At 45.4% G+C, this 20,664-nt stretch overlaps 1 protein-coding gene across 2 annotated transcripts in view; it reads right to left on the reverse strand.

The window, feature by feature from the left end:
* Positions 1-16,000, reverse strand: part of PYGL (glycogen phosphorylase L) — a 33,839-nt gene extending 17,839 nt beyond the window's left edge. The window contains exons 1-5 of one of the 2 annotated variants that reach the window (XM_030562853.1): positions 15,922-16,000; positions 15,233-15,491; positions 11,966-12,067; positions 8,941-9,019; positions 7,521-7,624 (exon numbers count right to left, since the gene is read on the reverse strand). In XM_030562853.1, coding sequence (XP_030418713.1) covers positions 7,521-7,624; positions 8,941-9,019; positions 11,966-12,067; positions 15,233-15,475 — 528 coding nt within the window. In that variant the 5' untranslated portion in view covers positions 15,476-15,491; positions 15,922-16,000. The remainder of the gene's footprint in view (positions 1-7,520; positions 7,625-8,940; positions 9,020-11,965; positions 12,068-15,232; positions 15,492-15,921) is intronic. The other variant, XM_030562852.1, reaches the window with a different exon arrangement.
* Positions 16,001-20,664: the final 4,664 nt, after the last annotated feature.

Genomic DNA, 20,664 nt, shown 5'->3' on the forward strand with positions numbered 1-20,664 from the left:
GGCTCTTAGGGTAGATCTGTGCTGCAAAGAAAAATGCATGGTGGAGAGTCTCAGAGCCTGGGTCAACTGACTCTGGCTTGCGGGCCTCAGGCTGCAGGGCTAAAAACAGTAGAGCAGATGTTCGGGCTCAGGCTGGAGCCTGGAATCAAAGCCAGTGTGTGGAGGGGAGTCTTGGAGCCCAGGCACCCGCTGCGGTTTTTAGCTCCGCAGACCGAATCACACAAGCCCTGGGCTCAGATTCTCTTTGCAGCGTAGATGTACTCGAGGAAGCCAGCCCACTAACGTAAAAGTGAACGGGAAGCACATGAATAAAAGTTAGAGAGATCTAATAAGTGGACTCAGGGCAGTAATGGGTAAAGACAATCACAGAAAAATGCCTTAGTTCTTGCTTCTGATTTAGATACTGGGATGAAGCCTAAAGAAGACAGAGAATTGCAAAGCAGTTACTGAACCCTGGAAAGAATAGGGCTGCTTTTTTGTTTGGTTTTATCAATATTGAGCACAGTCCTAGGAAAATTTGGGGAGGGGTGGTGGTGATTTATAAAAAACATTCGTGCTTCAGATTATTCCTTGGAGCTGTGTGTTTCTCTCAGCATTTGATTCATTTCAGAATGGAACAAAAAAAGTGGTTTATTTTGCAGTGTTAACACTGGAAGGCAACTCTGCATATCGCTGGCCTGCTGCTGAAAACGTAATCTCAAGGGTAAGTAGACTCAATATATGCTGACAATTGGAACTCACTCATCTTTAATAGAAATGGGGCATTTGCCACTGTGAAAGGGACATGGCAGTTGGGACTCAAAGAACTGAAAGACAGCTAGGCCAGTTTAGCCTCTATACTGTGTCTTTGTACCTCTGCTAACCTGAGGCATGAGAGAAGAGGAAGGGAAATAGCAGCTATTTTTACATTTTATTTTGGCAAAAAATGTTTTTTAATATGGGGGGGGCTTTTACCACCCCCACCCCCACGTCTCTTAACTTAATCAAACTCTGGGCAACAGCAATGCATCTATGCTGCAAGCAACTACCTTAAGCACTACAATCCAATAAGGTATTGCAGTATACGGTGGTCATATCAACTGCACATTTCAAATAGTGTCATCAGATCCTTCCCTGCTGCACTGCAGAAGAGCAAATTTGCTCTAACCATGGGGTAAGAGAACAAGGTCTGGCTGGTCATTCTGTCACATCATGCAGAAGACAAGGGAGAGGATGTCTCCTCCTTAATCTGATCCTCAGCCTGATTAGGTGTCGGTTTTGGTCAGTAAGACATGAGAGCTACAATCTAATTGTATTACCAGTGGCTTTTGCTATTACCTGTCTTCCATACCCATATCTCTAGCCGTGTAACAAGGTCAGACAATGCTAGGTCAGAGAAACTTAGTGGTACAGGATGCAGGAAGCAAATAGATACCCAGGGACCTATTGCCCTTCATCTTCAACAAGGGGGATAACTTTAGACAAACATCTGGGGGAGGCTCTGTCCATGCACTGACTGGCATCTAGGGGACTCTGGATTTATCATCTTATGTGAACACTGATGGTTTGCTTCACTTCCCCCCCCCCCCCCCGCAACTATTGCATTCTTATTTTCCAGTCTACTTCTCCCTTCTGCAGCACTTTCTAGATAATACAGGGTTTGGCAAGCATTCTATAAGGCCATGTCTATAGTTACAGCTGTGCCATGTGTGGTGAAGATGCTCTTTGCCAGTGGTTCTCTCGCCAACATGCTGCTGTAATTTATGTTGCTCGGTGGGGTGGAATAGTCACACCCCTGAGTGATGTAAGTTTTTTCGGTATAGGCTGTAGCGCAGACATAGCCTGATTAAATGATCAGCAAAGACACACCCCATACACAATTCCTTAACGCATAAGAGGAGCACTTAACATGGGGCAGAGAGTTCTCTTAGGGCTCGTCTACACCCAAGATGCTCCAGCTGGAGCGCTGCAGTGAAGATGCTCCCTACACCAATGGGAATAATCCACCTCCCGGATCGGTGGGTAGTGTTCGATGTATCGGGGATCGATTTATTGCGTCTGGTCTAGATGCGATAAATCGATCCCCAAATCGACACCCGTACTCCAGCTCGGCAGGAGGAGTAAGCAGAGTCGACGGGGGAGCCGCGGCGGTCGACTCACTGCCGTGAGGACAGCCAGGTAAGTCGAACTAAGATACTTTGACTTCAGCTATAGCTAAAGTTGCATATCTTAGTTCAAACCCCCCGCTAGTATAGCCCAGTTCTGAGAGGTTGAAGTTGATTGCAAGTCCCTTCTGAGATGACTGTGATGTCAGTTCCTGAGTCAATTCTGAAGTCAATAATCTTGCTATGAATATTTAGTTTCACTCTTCAGGCAGGCTCTATGTCAGCACAAGCGATAGATCCCAGAAACAATCGCTCTTGATTGTCTATAATGAGAGTCAACTTCCTGATTGCTTTGGTGCACGAAACAGTTGCATGAAATACAGACATTCAGCATGTACTACATGGTGTGCCTCTGGCTGGACATGCATCATCTCTAGGGACATGACTTTTTTCCCAGGCCTAGTAGAATGTGTCCCTGGGAGTTCTCTCCCCTTGCCTCAGGGGTTTTATGATAATGACTTAACACTGAAGTGTCCATTTACAGTTTCTAAGCTCATTTTCAGTTGCTCTAAGAAGTTCTGCGCTCAGACTGCTTTGCTCTTTGTATAGCTGTGGCTCTCCTTTCAACTGTGGTATCTGCACATGAAAATTCAAACCCACTTATACCCACACTGGGCATCTCTAATCTGACCCTTCCTGTTCACTTTAAATAAAAGTAACAGGCTATAAGAAGAAACATTTAGGGTATCTTTACATGGTTACATTTTTAATTTCATGCAACATCAACTAGTAAAAAGGCTTTATTTCAAGTTTAACATCCCAGTAACTGCTCATGTTGACAGTCATGGGTTAGCCTGGGCATCTCTGTTTTGTAATCTCTACATTGAACCCTGGTTATCGGTTTGCAAGATCTTCAGTTAATTATTTCCCCAATTTCAACAACTCACTTGCTTAAAAAAAAGATGTTGAAAGCCGGGTCTTCCACCACACTGCAAGACCTTACAGCTCCAAATATATCAGAGTATTTTGAGAGCTATAAGAGCACTGGAGCTCCATGAGAGGCAGATGACCATTGACAGAAGCATTCCTTCTAATATGCTTTCTGCTAGACAAAGATTATTATAATAGTCTAAGACCAGATCTGTTTACACGGTAATTGGTTTCCTGTTTGCTCACTAACTCAACTGGATCTTGTGAGTGTGATGAGACAGGAATAGATTTAATCAGAATTTAAACCTCATCCTGGAGACCTGCTAATGAAGCAGCTTGGCATCTCAATGAAGTAGTACTGCTAAATGGAAGAATATAGATTAGACACCACCTTAATGCTGCTGAATTAGAGCTGTAGAGGAGACAGCAATTATGTACAGGTCATAGAAGTACAGGACAGGGCCACGTTAAGACAAACCAAAGAGCGAGGAAGAAAAGTCATTGCCCTGCTGTTTAACTAGCAGCTCTTTAATAGGAAAGACGTTATAAACTGCACACTGAGGAAGGCTGGCTGTTCATACGATTAGTCACTGCTCCCTTTCCGTGAGTCAGATGGAATTCTGTATAATCAACTGCAGGGCAGATAAGAGCCCAGGCCAAACATGAAATGTTGACTAGACTTTAAAATAAATATATATTTACACACAGACACACACACTTTCCAGGGCCATTAGAAGAGCTGGATACCACAGATTTATGCTAATAAAAGGAGAGTTTCAGATTACAGCTCCAGGTGAAAGCTTAACACACAAGAAACAGGAAGACTGGAGCACTGCAGCTGACAGAGGACAGCTAGGCCTGTCACAAAGACAGACCTTTCCCAGTCTGCAAAGAGCCAGAAGCCTGGGCCCATAACCCAAAGGACTGAAGCTGTCCCCTGCTAAGAATGGACACCTTTGAGCTCAGGAGCCAGGAAAGAACCTCCTTTCTTGGGGAAGGGGTGGGATTGGCCTAGGTCTTTCCATTTCTAACCTCCATGACCTCATTTCCACTCAGGCCAGTGCTCACTGATATTTTGTCCCTGCAAGTACATCTTCCTTTCTCCTCAACTCAGCTTTCTCCTTTATGGGGAAGAAAGGGGGGCTTCTGTCTGAGAGAGCCCCAAAGATCTTCTCCTTCCCCTCCTTTGTGGCCCTGGGTCGTCACAATCCTCCTGTTGGGGTTGACCAATGCTGCTCCTCAGCCATGTAAAAGTAACCCTCCCTGCCCCAGGAAGAGGTGCACTGCCTTTATCAGTCTTCCAATTCTACTGTCGAGTGAGTACAAGAGACCAAATTCAATTCCAGCAGGGTGGGTGCAGCTTCCAGTGAGGTCAAGGAGATTTATACATTTTTATATTATGGCTCAATTTCTCCCCAGGACTATAACTGGCTTCTCCTGCACGGCAGTGCCATAACTAAGTATCTTCCCTTGGTGCCATTCCTCCACCGCAAGCTACTAACCAAACCCTACATAACTGCGGTATGCACACAGATTTCAAATATGGGCAAAATAAACGAGCCGTTTATTATTCATATGCTGCAGAGTTCAACAAGGAAGCGTCTTGTCAGCCCAGAGTATAATTTCAGAGCAGCAAGGCAGGAACCCCTCAGCCTGGCCAGTTGCTGCTGAACAGACAATTAGTTTGGGTGAACTCAAAGAGCCCATTGTTTCTCCGTGCAGCGCAGCTATGCCAAGATATGCTGTAAACAGCTTAGTATTCTGCAAGCACCAACAAGTCAATGTTACCAACCTACAATATTGGTGTTCAAGTAGAATTGCATTTGTCATTTGCTAAGGCGTTTCATGCTTTTTGGGTCAACCCTGCGTAACAGAGAGAAGGCGGGTTATGTGGTTAAGGTACTGGACAGGACTCAGGAGACCTGGCTTCATTCATGTCCTGGCTCTGCCATGGACTCCTTGTGACCTTGGGAAAGTCATTTAATCTCTCTGTGCTCCAGCTCCCCATCTGTAAAACAGGAATGGTACTTTCTTTCTGCCACCCTTTGCAGCTTTAGATATACAAGGCCGACAAACTCTTCAGGGCAGGGACTGTCCCCTCCTGGGTGTATCTCCATACAGTGCCTATTACAATGAGGCCTGTTATAACGGGGCCTACAAATTTACCCTGACTGTAAGCTCAACTACTAAGAGCGAGTGAACGTTCATAAATTGTCACAATGATCCGATATAAAATTGTTCAAAAGAAGGATGCAAAAAGGAGACAAAAAACAGATGTAATTTAGAAAGGTTTTTACTAATGCCACTCAAGGACTCTTAAAATTATAACTGGCAAGGTTAAAAAAATCCCCAAATTAGGTGTGTGTTCAAAATTAGGCCTATTGGTAAACAAAGTAGAGAGAGGATGAAGTATTCCAACCACCACTCCATTTCGGGGTTCTCACAAAGAGAAGACTATTGGGAAAAATTAGTAAAGGCAGCAGCTGTCTGCCAACAAACACTGCAGCGAGCCTTATCATGGCTGACACCCACACCATCCCCTGGGACCTTGGACCTTCTTTGTCCTAATTCTGAGTGATGTCCTGCCACAGAGAAGGCCTAGATGACATTGTCGTTGGCTAAATTCCAACCACCACCTGGGATGTGAGACTTTGTCACCTTTTCCCTTCAGTGTGTCCTTTTCCTTCCTCACCTTATTTCCTCTCTCTCTCTCCCCTTTTGCCTTCTGTTTAATAAGAGTCTAGCTTAGCCAGAGTATTTTACAACATAGCTGTAAGCATGTGACCAGACTAAAAGCAATGCCATAAACATGTTTGCCCATTCTTGGAGGGGCTGATAAGTCTTCTGGGCCTGCATTCTTCCAGCAGGGAGACTGCAAGCGAAAGTCAACGTCAGAGACAGAAGCTGCATTTTCTATTTGGCTGTTCTTTTCTTTCTCCTTTTGTGTTTGTTTTGTCTTATCATCCAGGAGACCTAATTGGGCTTTAAACAGCAAGGACAGCTTCAGCCCATCTCAACAAACTTTTGTTTCTTCACCAAAAAGGACAGTTATTACTATCTAAGACATTGTCAAACACAAGTAGGAAGGGTTTATTTCTTTTAAAAAAAGCCCTCTAGCTAAAGGAAACACGGGATGTTGTTAAAATGAAAGTCTTATTTAACACTTGACATTTCAAGTGATTTATCTTTAGTAAAAGGTTATAAGGATTTTTAATGGCATGTTTGCCATGGTACTAAGCGGGTCAAAGTCCCTGTATGCCAAACTCTGAGCCTAGTTTCAGACTGGTTAGTGATGGATAATGACTGAGTTATATTAATACCTTTGACCCTGGCCCAAATAGTCCATCTAAATCAATGCAACAGGCCCTATAAACTACTATAATACCAAACCCATGCTCCCCAGCAAGCTAGATTTAAGAGCTGCCATAAGCTCTCTGAATTCCATCACAGTTTGGTGGGACAGGCTGGAACCCAAGGTAGCTTCATTTAGGTTTTAAATAGTGACTGAATGACTCAGGTATTAAAAAAAGTCAGAAGCCTGGGTGGTGTTTATTTTGATATTAAATTGTATGTTCGCCTCAGTAGTCAGTGAGCAGCTGATATTTGTATTGACACCACGGTTTTGACATTGTACTACTGTCGGGAGAAGCAAGGGGAGGCACTTTGAAATCACTGGAGAAGCAATTTGGTTAGAAGATTCTGAAAAAAAGAGTGTGTGTGTTGTGTATTTGATTTTGATATGCTGAAATCCCAGGCATCCCAGCCTGTCCCCTGGCTACCATTAAATACATCCTGCAAACTCACCTTCTTAAGCAGCTGAAACTTAATAATTCTAGATTAAGGACATGTTTCTGCAACAGTAGAAATGTCAAATTTAGCATTTTTTTTCTAAAAGGCTTAAGATCCTGTACACTAGCCATCTAATGTAACAGCATGGAGTGTGGCCTGACAATGCATCAGGTTGAATAGCTACAGACACAAGGGCAGGCACACTTTGGTTTTGATCCACTGAGGCATTATGTGATGGCTGCAGAGGGGCGGGTAGAAAGGATTCTCTGGTTCTTTTTGGGCAGGGGGTGTATTTTGCTGGAGGAATGACCCTGTCTTTCCTTATGTTATGAGCAAGAGTAACTCATGATTTTGGATCTGAGGCATACTAATCAAAAAGCCAATTGCAGGGGGCAGGATTTAGAAGAACATTTACATTTTCCCTGGGGGACAGGGACCACCACCTCCCCCACCCTCCAAAAAAATTTCACATTTCAGACTTTCAGGGCATGTTTCTCCAGTTAACAGAATGCTGCATCTTGTATTGGCTCCCCAAAATGCAGCTTCACTGCATAAATTAATCTAACCCAAGAGATCTAAAGTACTCAGACTTGCACAACACATGATAAATTGGACAAAACATCTCAAGTAACCCATGCCCCCAGTGTTGGTGTTTAAAGGACGCATTATTTTCTTCTAGAAGGAGGGGAGGGAAACAGCAGGGTTCTGCTTATGTACCTGCCAGCCATCTCGGATCTTCTGGTTGAAGATTCCATATTCGTATCTGATGCCATATCCATATGCAGCAAGCCCAAGTGTAGCCATTGAGTCAAGGAAGCAGGCTGTTAAGGACAGACAGAATTTAGGGACATATTTAGCAACATTTCTCATTATGGTTTCATCAGCCCCCAAAAGCAACAAGCTTACAAAGCATCACAAATATAAAAACACAGAGCTACCAACTGCACGCTAAGTTGACTGGTACATTTACACAGCATGCATATGGAAGCCTGGCTTAGAGAAAGTCAACCTCTGTTCCATTCCACATCTTCCCATTGCTTTAATTCCTTGTCTGCCTACCGTGCAACAGTACATACCAGCTCCCCCATTGTGCATATGGCTCCAACTCCATGCCTGCCACACCACCCGTACCACCTCCCATGCTACAGAAACAAGTAGTTGGAGGACTAAAGAAACACCAATTCAAAGCAGGTGTGGATGGAAGTCAAGATACAGCTGGCCTTGGAGAGTGTTCGGAGTAGACAATGAAGCCCAAGGGTGGTTCGATACTGGGGATCACCACCAGGGTCTGGAAGTCAGTCCTGCTTCCTTTTCCATCGACCTATATGCAGCACTGCACCAATACGAGCCAAGAATATCGTAGTCCGTCCCTCCCTCCCCCAACACGCACCTTCCTCCAAAACAGTCCTGTGCTACAGACAGCATTTGCAGGGCCACTGGTTCAAATATAGCAAAGTCATAGATCTGCATGTCTGTTATCCTATTATTCAGCCAGTGTGTCTACTTTCTGGAGTCAACATTTTGCAAGTTACAATTAGCTCCTAGCTGAAGAGGGGAGATAGTGAGCTTCTGTGAAGGAGAGGCCAGACTGAACGTGCCAGGTGGAGTCCAAGAGTGAAACAGACCATATCTAAACTATTTGGCTGACAGCTTAGTGAATGAAAGGAAATCATCATTTTTATTAGGGGAGGGGTGTGAGGGAAAGGCAGGGAGATCACCTAGATGGGACACATTAGTGCCCTACATATTAACCTTATTTCCTTACCACCAGCATTGTCCACAATGTTGATGCTACAAGGCGGCATGAGCATTTAATTTACACTTATAATTAGGCAGTTATGTGCTGAGACTGCTCCTTATTATGCTACTTGGGATGACTATGTTGTTACCTTGTCTCCCCTAGGTTGTGTCTGCTTGTGGTGTCTCGTCAACTGCTAATTGCAAGCACTTTGAGGCAATGACCGTCCTTGTACTGTGTGTGGGCCAGCACCTGTCACACCGGGGCCCCGGTTGGAGCCTCTAAGTTCTACCACAATGCAGGAAGACAAGTGCTCCTAGCGTTCATGGGAAGAATGCCCAATATGCACTGGACTGCTTGGCAAGTTCTCAAATCATAACATCCCAGAAGCTCACTTACCTGCCAGTCTTCCAAGACCTCCATTGCCAAGGCCAGCATCCTCTTCAATGTCCTCCAGCTCTTCTATATCCAGCCCTAGCTAAATATATACAGAAGAGAGATGAGCTCTGGTGCTCTTGAACTGAGTGACAGAATGAACATTTACAACATCCACTCGGTCACAAGGGAGCAGGAGAAACATAGGTGCGAAGATGCAAACAGAGCTACTACAAAGAACCCATTTATAAGCAGCTCTGAGCACAATTAATTCAGCACTGCATCATCATCCCTTGTTACTATCCTGGTAGGCAGGTGCTCAAGAAGGAACTTGTTTATTGGATTCCAAGCTTAACCAGACTCATCTCTGCAGCTGCAACAGTGAATTTTCCCCAAAGCACCTTTGCTGCCCTACCCTCGCAGGCACTGTGGACAATAGCAACCGTAAGCCGCTCAACCCCAGCCCACTTGCACCAATTTATATAGCACCTTTCATCTGAAGGTACCAACATGCTCATCAAAACTTCATAATACAGAAGAGAAACATTTCACCCACCAGCGAAACAGCTCCTTTTGGAGGATGGTAACCACCTCTAACAAGAATACTACGCAAGGGTTCAGGATGTTAAATGAATAGCTTATCCACCGGAAACTACTAGGGTAACTAAGCACGAAAAGCATCAATACTTCATTGGTTGTCAGCCAGGGCATCAGGGCTAACACACTTGTTCTTCCAAAGAGTGCCAGAGAATTTTTATGATCTTCAGCTTTCAGGACATCAGCCCTAGATCTCATTCAAAAGACAGTGCCTCCAGAAGCACAGTGCCCCTCACACCTGGCTGTGGCATTGCTTTATTTCTGGCAGTATGTGTCACATATACTACACTATTATACAATTTTTGCAAAGGTTTCCCATCCAAATACAGACCAACTCTGATCCTGCATTGCTTATATCCAACAAGGTAACCACTCAACTCATGGTACATGCTATGAAGAAGTTTAGGACACTGGAACTGGATTCTAACACAGAAGTTTGCTAGGCATTTTTCGGTAGGTAAGTTGCTGTGCCTTCGTATAGAACATTTTTGAAAATTCTGTACTCTGTATGAAAACAGTTTATGCCACATGAAACTGGGCATAGCAATATATGGGGCAAAGACCTCGCATTTGCACTAGATTAGAGTCATATTTCAGCATTATATTTTACAAAGAGACTTCTTTAGATACTTTAGAAAACCCATTTAAGCTAGCATCTACTACTAGTTAAATTATTAATTTTTAGTTATTAAAAAAACCTAAAGAATATTTTATAAAATTATTACTCAGTTCATACCAATAATCATCAAGTACCAAGGCTGAAAATTTCTCAGAATAGAATCATCCATGTAACAAAAACACATTTAAACAAATATCTTCTCCAATCAACCAGAACAGTACATTCCAGTAACTCCCGAGGTCCATTAACATTAGATTCTTTGTTCAAATACATTTTAACACATTCCTCTGTGAAAACAAGTCCCTCACCTTACTGCTATTCACTCTTTCACAATACAAAGAGAAGTATAAGTGAAAAATTCAGAAACAAACATGTTTCAAAAGGAGAGCCAGTTGTTTGAAGAATATCCCTCCTGCTGTGTAACTGCTTAAAAATGCCCTGCACTCTAGAGAACATACTGTTAACAGGAGTACAAGGACAGTGAAGGGAAGAATGGAATAAAGCCACTTTCAAAACTTTGGAAGGACAGTAGCAGTCGGACAATGATGAATGGTGGAGCAAAGCCAAGCCATGAGTGGGTTTGCATTAGTCATCTCAAGCCCATCCTAAATGTTTTCGTTTTATTCCACTTTTCACTATTGATTCTATAGAGAACCATCTAATGGCCAAGTTTCTGTTTTCCCAAAGTTTAATAACCGGATTTAGGGCCTGGATTTTCAGATATGCTGAGAACCCAAGACTTCCACTGACCTCAGTTGGAACTGAGAGAACTCTGCACCTCTGAGAATCAGGACCACAGAATTTTGAGACTCCAGCAAGTTGTGACATTAAGTGGATTTCAATTTGCCATCTCTTTAGTATTAGGATTTACATGCCCATGGTATCAGAGCATATGTTTTACACACACTGCTGTACCTGGGTGCTACATTTTCAGGTAGAATACAGGCTGATGGTTTATTGGCTGATTTTAAGATCACTTTCTGTATCACATGGGATCACAACCACAAGTAGGAGTAACACTGCTAGCTGCAGACCAAAGATAACCTTGGTTCACTGGAGCTGATGGAGTTATGCTTCCTTAAACCAGGGAGGAACTTGGCCCAAAGTCTTGGAATATTATGCTCAAAACGCAGACTAATTTAACGTTAAGGTTTGAAGCTCTGGTAGTAATAAATCAATGTACAGCAGGTTTCCATTTTACTAAACAATCATGAGTCACTCTGGATTTAGAGAGGGGGAGGGATAGCTCAGTGGTCTGAGCATTGGCCTGCTAAACCCAGGGTTGTGAGTTCAATCCTCAAGGGGGCCACTTAGGGATCTGGGGCAAAATCAGTAATTGGTCCTGCAAGTGAAGGCAGGGGGCTGGACTCAGTGACCTTTCAGGGTCCCTTCCAGTTCTATGAGATAGGTATATCTCCTATTATTATTATAACACTTAATAGTTTACATACAAACTCTTGTTAGCCAAGAAGTAACTGTTATACACCACCTACTCTGCGACTAGCCCACAAGCCTCAGACAGTGACAAGTAACATTTCTGTTCCTGTTAAAAGGGGAAGCTGAATTTTACCCCAAGGTTTATTCTGATGCTGAAATTTTGTAAATGCTGTAACATCCTGTCAACCAATGGTGCCAAAAGCAAAGACATTTCCTTATGTAGCCAACTCACTGAACACCCAGTCAGTTAACTTTCTTCCAAGACCTTTACTTCGGCCATTTAAAACTGTGTCTATCAATTGAATTCTTGGTCTACAATATTCTCCATCCCCTGCAAACAAGCAAACCCTAGTGACTAAATATTAGTCAGCTAAACCACACTATAAACACACTTACCTGATAAATTGCCTCATCACAAGCATTCTGCAATCCAAGGTTTATCATGGTGTTCTGTAAGGTACGGCCCATATAAAATTCTAGAGAGAGATAGTAAACTCTCTGAAACAAAGAAAAATGAAAGCAAATCTTACTGAAACGTGCAGAAACAGTCTCCCCCAAAATGTTCAAGATCAGGAAACATTATTTTGACATCTTCTAAATCCAAGAGTAATAAAACCAACTTATATTATCAGAAGGACTCTTAAGTCCTTGTTAAGGTTACACCTTGAATAGAAAATCCTGATTATTAGCTGATGCCTTGATTTAAAATAAGCATGGCTTTAAAAATTAAGCCACTTTGGGCAGGGGGTGAAGCATCCTAACCCACTTATTTCTGATTTCACTTTAAAAAAAAAAAAGGCATTTTCAGCCTTTAGAATTATAGAGATAAGCCCATGCAGATCTCTCTTCCTGAGTCTGCAGACAGACTGCTTCAGGCCTTTTGCTAATATGCTGTACATGTAACCAAAGGAAAGGCTGGAACTAGGGTGGATGCTGGAAAAAGAAATTTTATTTATATAGACAGACAGACATCTATATCTCTATATAGATATCTATATAGAGATATAGATATATAGAGATAGAGAGAGAGAGAGAGAGAGAGAGCGAGCGCGCAAGTCATGCAACAACATGGTGGAAAGGCCTAACTACTTCCAACCCTGTGTTCTACGGCCTCACTGCTATTTTTAAACAATTAATGCTCACACAGGGAGCGGAAAGGGGCCTGGTAGGTCCAGGGTGGAAGATGTTGAGTTTTGTTTGAACAAAGGTATCAGAACTCCTCCAACAACCTTAACCTGTGACTGACAGGTTCATTGTATCAATGGGAGGTATGCACGTTCAGGTCAAGGGCAGCATGTGGCCCTATGTCTACGAAACCGAGTTAAAACGTAAATGAAGCAGTCCCTTCAAATTAAACCAGGCTTTAAGAACGCCAAACAAGTGACCAGACTCCAATGCTCAGAGTGCTTTTAAGAGCGACTCCTGTTTCCTGAACAAAACCTCTAGATACAATCTCCTTTGATGCAAATATTCTAAATAATACAAGTCTTTGTTCCCTGAAATTTAATTTCCTCCGAGGCTTGTTATTTTTATTGCCATAGTGCTAAGAGACTCTAGTCAGGGATCATGGCTCTATGGTGCTAGGTGCTGCACAAATGACTCAAACAAAAAGACTTGTCCTCCTGCCCCAGAGAGCTCACAATCTAGGACTGTAACAATATGCAACAGGTGGGAGGCAAGGTAACAGTAAAGACAAGTATATTTGCATAAATGGTCACCACAGTCACAGCTACATGCCACTCGAGCCAATGCCTGCCAGTGATCTGTGCGCATCACAGCAGAGGTTGGGTTTAAGCTGGAATTAGACGAGAAGGAAGGTGGCAGCTTTGTGAATTTTGACAGGGGGTTCCTTCCACATGTAAGCCAGGGTGTGAGAAAGAGCGCAAAGGTGCGCGTCGCAAAAGCAGACGTATGAGAAATCATCATTGGCTGAGCAAAGGTGGGGTCAGCCTTGTGATACGTAATTAAATTGGATAGACTGGGAGGGGCTTTCAAATCATGTCACAAACTGGATCACTGTTTAATCCACTAGCAAGCACAGTTCTGTGTTCAGTATAAACCAATGACCCTAGAAGAATGTTAAGCCAATTCACTTGACTGCTTGATCTTTTTACTTCAGTCCCTTCCTTCTCAGAGGAGCCCCAGGGCTCAGAGGATGGACATGTCACACTTAGTCATGTGATACACAAGTTCTCATCCTCCTCCGCTACATTTGATCCAACAATGTTCCTAGTTCCCACAAGTACCTGAAGTCCCTGGGTCTCCATGAAGTACATGGAGGCTGCTAAAAGCCTCATTTACTCTAAAAAATTTTGAATTACAGGGCCTGGGTTTTCCTAGAAAAAAAAAAATGCCACCTGTATGTGCAATGCTGCAGACCACAGGAAGCACTACACAAGTCTCTTGAGATATGACAGTTGTCTATTATCTTTTAAATTTTGGTTACATATGTTCTGCACTTTTTGGTTTCTTATTGCCACATTATAAGGATCAGAGTTAAGAAATCTAGCCAGGGAGTAAGAAAGATGGACTTTGGCTTGACAGTCTTCTTCAGCTGAAGTTCAGAGCAATATAAGAAAGTGAGTTTATATATAAACAATTGTGAACCATGGCTAACAAGGCACTTTCACAACAGCCATAAAAAGAGGCTCCTTACACTTGTGCAATGGCTCATGTAAAGTACTCCTAAAACATTCACAGAAAGTTTTAAATTCTAATACTAAAGCACATACAGCTTTGAAGTTCTGTCACTGACAATTAGTTTTGCTTTTATTTTGAGCAAAATTGTCAGCTAGAGGCTGACTCTGGCCGTTTTGATCCCTTAAACTAATTTACCCTAAAAGGATTTCGAGATATTTGCTGCTAGACCAGACTCATTGGACAATACAAAAGGGGGTGGGAACACAAAGAAACCCTGCAGTGCAACACAGCAAACACTTTCTTTCCAAGCCTTGGATATTGGTGTTTGCAGCCAAGTTTTGTTCAACTAGCAAAACAAGTTAAAGTGGCCTAGTCTGTCTAAATCCAGTTCCTGGAACCAGGGACAAATGAGGAAGCAGATCATGTCTCTCCCTAAAAACCTCTGGTTCCAGCAGAATGCAAAGCAAGAGCAAGGAGAGATTGAGCAAGGTTTGCTCACAAGGGGTTTAAGATAGAACAGTAATGTCTCCTCTCCATCTCCAGCATCTAGTCAGGGCTGCCCCTGTGCCAGACATGAAGTAGCCTCCCCACTCCTGAACCTTGGAGGGTTTTGAGCATAAACACAGGCACCTCTGGCTTGAAGTGGTTTCCATCAGATACTGGTTTTGCAGTTTCATTCCATGGCTCTCAGCACCCCCACTAGACAAGCTGTTCCAGCACTCCTGGTCTTGAGTCAGAAGCTACCCATCCTTCCCATAACCTGAGGGGTTTATAGGCTGTGTCCCCACTTGGGGACCTGCCCAGGGAAGTGGTCCCAAACTCATAGTGCCTTCCCCCTCCCCACTGTGCCCTGGGTACCTTGCACACCAGTATGTTCCCCCAGGCCCTTAGCTACCCACCTACTGAGGGGCCCTCCCTGGTGCACATCTGGGGCCTGTGTACCCTTGGTAATCCTGGACTGGGGACCTACTCGCCAGCAGACCCAGTGCCCCCCCACCCCCATGTTGTGCTTCCCCGGCTCACCTTGGGGTCCTTCTCGTAGTAGTACTGCTGGGTGCGGATCCACCTGCCCACCAGGTGGTCACGCACGGTGTGCGCCAGGGCGAAGTAGTAGTCGCGGGGGGTGGCCACATTGCGGTCCTTGACCAGGGTGAAGTGCAGGTGCCGGTTGAAGCCCTTCTTCAGCTCGGCCACATTCTCCACCCCCACGATGCCACGGATGCTGATCTGCTTCCTCTTCTCCTGGTCGGTCAGTGGGCGCGACATCTCCACGGACCCGGGGCTGCGGGGGGCAGGACACACGCTCAGCCCCGGCTGCTCCCCTCCCTGGGGTACACTCAGCTGGCAGGGAAGGGGGCCCAGGGGGCCCCTCTCTCCCACCCCACAGGGGCTGGCTACCTTGGAGGCAGGACCCCTTGCCAGCCCGCAGGGGAAGGGCTGGGTGATCCCGGGAGGGGCCCCCCTCACAAATGGGGGGGGAAGCCTCCAGGGATAGAAAACGGTGGCACGGACAGGGCTGGTGTGTGGGGACCCCCCAGCCCCCTCCAGGGGGTGCACGCAGGGTGGTTGGGGGTAGCCCCCTCCATGAATGGGGTGGGGGCTGCAGGGCACGCTTGGGCACAGGGAGGGGTCCCCTTTTCCCCACGGGGCGCCGAGGGCGGCTCCCCGCAGCACAGGGCGCCCCCCGGAGGGGCGGGCGGGCGGCCACTCACCCGGTCTCGGGGCGGCTGCTCGCACGTCTGCCGGGACTCGGGGAGCGGCGGCGCCCCGCCCGCCCGCCGGTATTTATAGCCCGCGGTTGGCTGCCGCGCTGGGAGCGGCGTGGGCAGCAGCCACTCGCGGCCGGGGCTGGCGGCTTCCTCCCGGGGTGGGGGCGGGCAGCTGGCCCCGCTCTGTGCAAACAGCCTCCCCGCGGCTGCAGCCCCTGGGAGCGGCCAGCGGGGCGGGGCGCGACAGCCGAGAAACCCGCCCCAGCCTGCACGGACACTCGCCGGGCTCCGGTGTTTGTTGGCTGAAGGACCCCGGGGCTGCAAAGGGGGAGGGCTGCGGTGGCCTGTTTGCAAGGACTTATCCCCCCCACCCCCGAGCCTGATCTGCGGCTCTTTTGCTGGGGCGGATTTGAAGAGACGGGCAGAAGCGGGGTTGTGACAAACTCCGCTGCAGCGGCCTCCGCTGTGGACTTTGGCTCCCTGGAACAGTAACAAACTTGCAGCGTGGTGAGGCCCTCCCCTCAAGGAGCTCTTCGCAAACAGCCCCCTGCGCCGCCGCCCTGGAGCCCAGGACAGTGACCCAGCCCGCTGTTGCCGAGGAGCCGAGTGCTTCTGCAGAAACCAGAGCTGCAGGCTGGGTTAGTGCTGAGCTGGGCGCCTGGCCAGCGCAGCCAAGCAGGAGAGGAAGGAACAGGGGGGTGTAGTTCTGGGGAAGAGCTCGGTGTAGCTGGAAAGCTCCTCTCTCACCACCAGAAGGGCTGCGCCCATAAAAGCTATTCGCTCACCCACCCTGTCTCTCACAGCCTTAGAAGGAATTTATCTCCATGTACTGAAATTTTAAAAAATCAAATCCTTGCTCAGAGCTACAATTTAAGGAAAGAAACATCAACACTCCTTCTTAGGAGTATTTTGTCCACACCCTCCCCTTGTTCTGCCTGGCCTGCTTTTCCTATAATTGGTCTGCGTGTTTAACTCCCATTGAAGTCAAGTGAAAACACTACAAGTACCCCACCCTGCAAATTAGATCTTATCTTGCTTCCAAATATATGTTGTCTATCTCCATCTTCACTTGCGGGAGAGTTTCTTTGATAAAGAATGAAATACTGCTTCTACTTTTCTGTTAACCAACAGCTCTATCTTTGTACTGACTCTCCACTTAGGTGTATTAATATATGGAGATATACCTATCTTATAGAACTGGAAGGGACCTTCAAAGGTCATTGAGTTTAGTCCCCTGTCTTCACTAGCAGAATCTAGTACTATCCCTGGCAATTTTTTTCCCCCAGATCTCTAAATGGCGCCATCAAGGATTGAACTCACAGCCCCCTGCTGTTAGCACACCAATTCTCAAACCACTGACCTAGCTCTCTATCATAGCCCACGTCCAGACTAACCCGCGGCATCGGCGGGTTAAAATCGATTGCTCGGGGATCGATATATCGCGTCTAGTCTGGACGCGATGTATCGATCCCCGAGCGCGCTTACATTGATTCCGGAACTCCATCAACCCGAACGGAGTTCCGGAATCGACACGGAGAGCCACGGACATCGATGCCGCGCCGTCCAGACGGGTGAGTACCTCGATTTTAGAAATTCGACTTCAGCTACATTATTCCCATAGCTGAAGTTGCGTATCTAAAATCGATTTTAATACCCTAGTCTGGACGTGGCCATAGCTCAGCTTGGTAAAGCCAACCAAACCATAGAAATAGGAGTGAGAAAAGTAGACTGTGTTCTACCCCCCTAGCCAGTCAAAACTATGGCAGACTGTGAAGTAAGTTATCAGTTTCAAGTGCCATACCAAGAATGTAGATTTTACATCCTCCATGAAATAAATGCTTTAAGAACAGCTACAAAAATGGTATGTAGAAAATGTGAATGAAAACATAGTGGCTACACAATTCAGAGATGTGAAGACCACTAGTAAAACTAAGCCTGTGTTAATGGTCACTCAGAGAGGGGATTAGACAAAAGCAGAAAGCTTACAGGGAGTGGAAGAAATGCAGGATCAGTAAGGAAAGCTACCTTGGTGAGGTCAGAACATGTAGGGATAAAGTGAGGAAGGCTAAAAGCCGCATTGAACTGGACCTTGCAAAGGGAATCAAAACCAATAGTAAAAGGTTCTGCAGCCACATAAATAAGAAGAAAACAAAGAAAGAAGAAGTGGAGCCGCTATACACTGAGGATGGAATGGAGGTTAAGGATAACCTAGGCATGGCCCAACATCTAAACAAGTACTTTGCCTCAGTTTTTAATAAGACTAGTGAGGAACCTTGCGATGATGGAGGGATGATAAACGGGAATGTGGATATGGAAGTGGATATTACCGCAACTGAGGTAGAGGCCGTACTTGAACAGCTCGATGGGACGAAGTCGGAGGGCCCGGACAATCTCCATCCGAGGATATTAAAGGAACTGGCGCGTGAAATTGCGAGCCCGTTAGCGAGACTTTTTAAGCAATCGATAAACTCGGGGGTTGTGCCGTATGACTGGAGGATTGCTAATGTAGTTCCTATTTTTAAGAAAGGGAATAAAAGTGATCCGGGTAATTATAGGCCTGTTAGCTTGACGTCTGTAGTATGTAAGGTCTTGGAAAAAATTTTAAGGGAGAGAGTAGTTAAGGACATAGAGGTCAATGGTAATTGGGACAAATTGCAACACGGATTTAGTAAAGGTAGATTGTGTCAAACCAACCTGATCTCCTTCTTTGAGAAGATGATGGATTACTTAGATAAAGGAAATGCGGTAGATATAATTTACCTAGATTTCAGTAAGGCGTTCGACACGGTTCCGCACGGGGAACTGTTAGTCAAATTGGAAAAGATGGGAATGAATATGAAAGTTGTAAGGTGGATAAGGAACTGGTTAAAGGGGAGACTCCAGAGGGTCGTATTGAAAGGTGAACTGTCTGACTGGAAGGAGGTCACTAGTGGAGTCCCTCAAGGATCGGTTTTGGGACCGATCTTATTTAACCTTTTTATTACTGACCTTGGCACAAAGAGCGGGAATGTGCTAATAAAGTTTGCGGATGACACGAAGCTGGGGGTTATTGCTAACACGGAGAAGGACAGGGATACTACTCAGGAAGATCTGAACCACCTTGTAAACTGGAGTAATAGAAATAGGATGAAATACAATAGTGAAAAGTGCAAGGTTATGCATTTAGGAATTAATAATAAGAATTTTGGATATACGTTGCGGGCGCATCAGTTGGAAGCGACGGAGGAGGAGAAGGACCTTGGGGTACTGGTTGATAGCAGGATGACTATGAGTCGCCAATGTGATATGGCTGTTAAAAAAGCAAATGCGATTTTGGGATGCATCAGGCGGGGTATTTCCTGCAAGGATAAGGAGGTGTTAGTACCGTTATACAAGGCGTTGGTGAGACCCCATCTGGAATACTGTGTGCAGTTCTGGTGTCCCATGTTCAAGAAGGATGAATTCAAACTGGAACAGGTTCAGAGACGGGCTACAAGGATGATCCGAGGAATGGAAAAACTGCCTTATGAAAGGAGACTCAAAGAGCTTGGCTTGTTTAGCCTGGCCAAAAGAAGGCTGCGGGGGGATATGCTTGCTCTATATAAATATATCAGGGGGGTTAACGTTAGGGAGGGAGATGAATTATTTAAGTTTAGTACTAATGTAAGCACGAGGACGAATGGGTATAAACTGGATATTAGGAAGTTTAGACTTGAAATTAGACGAAGGTTTCTAACCATTAGGGGAGTGAAGTTCTGGAACAGCCTTCCGAGGGAAGTAGTGGGGGCAAAAGACTTTCCTGGCTTTAAGACAAAGCTTGATAAGTATATGGAGGGGATGTTATGATAGGATCGTTAATTTGGGCAATTGATCTTGGATTACCACCAGATAGGTCTGCTCAGTGGTCTGCGGGGAGTTGTTGGATGGAATGGGAACTGAGTTACTGCAGAGAATTCCTTCTTGGGTGCTGGCTGGTGACTCTTGCCCACATGCTCAGGGTTTAGCTGATCGCCATATTTGGGGTCGGGAAGGAATTTTCCTCCAGGGCAGATTGGCAGGGGCCCTGGAGGTTTTTCGCCTTCCCCTGCAGCGTGGGGCACGGGTCACTTGCTGGTGGTTTCTCTGCAGCTTGAGGTCTTCAAACCAATTTTGAGGATTTCAATAACTCGGTCCTCAGATAGGGGTTGTTATAAACTTGGATGGGTGGGGTTCTGTGGCCTGCCTTGTGCAGGAGGTCAGACTAGATGATCAGATTGGTCCCTTCTGACCTATGAGTCTATTAGTCTATGAGTCACCTGCTAACTGCAGTCACATGTACTAATTGCCACTAAACTCTTTCGCCCAGCGAGAGTTTCTCCATATTCATCAGAATGTAACACAAACCCACTTGGTAAGATGACTGGAAAAATAACTGTGTCCATGGTGTCCATCATTAAGAAGTTTCATGGTCATTGTTCCCCAGACACACACAGATTTAGCAGGCTGATTTTTCAAATATTAGCCTCTGATTTGGGGTATCTACATTTTTGGGCTCTGTGATGGGGTATTACATGTTACCAGTCTGGGTTCTAGGAAGTGCCACCTTGGTAGAACGAGAATCCGCACCCCTGCTTTCCATTGCTGGATAGGCCAGAATATGACCAGGACAAATTAAGTGACTGTGGAAAAGATACAGCTGGGCTTATTACACTACAGTAAAATAATAGGCAGGAAAGAAAAGGTGGGGAGTGTGTCATAACTAGGAAAGGGAGGATTTTTATTTGGGAC

The sequence above is a fragment of the Gopherus evgoodei genome, chromosome 4 (assembly GCF_007399415.2).
Source record: "Gopherus evgoodei ecotype Sinaloan lineage chromosome 4, rGopEvg1_v1.p, whole genome shotgun sequence".
In the NCBI taxonomy this organism is placed as follows: Eukaryota; Metazoa; Chordata; order Testudines; family Testudinidae; genus Gopherus; species Gopherus evgoodei.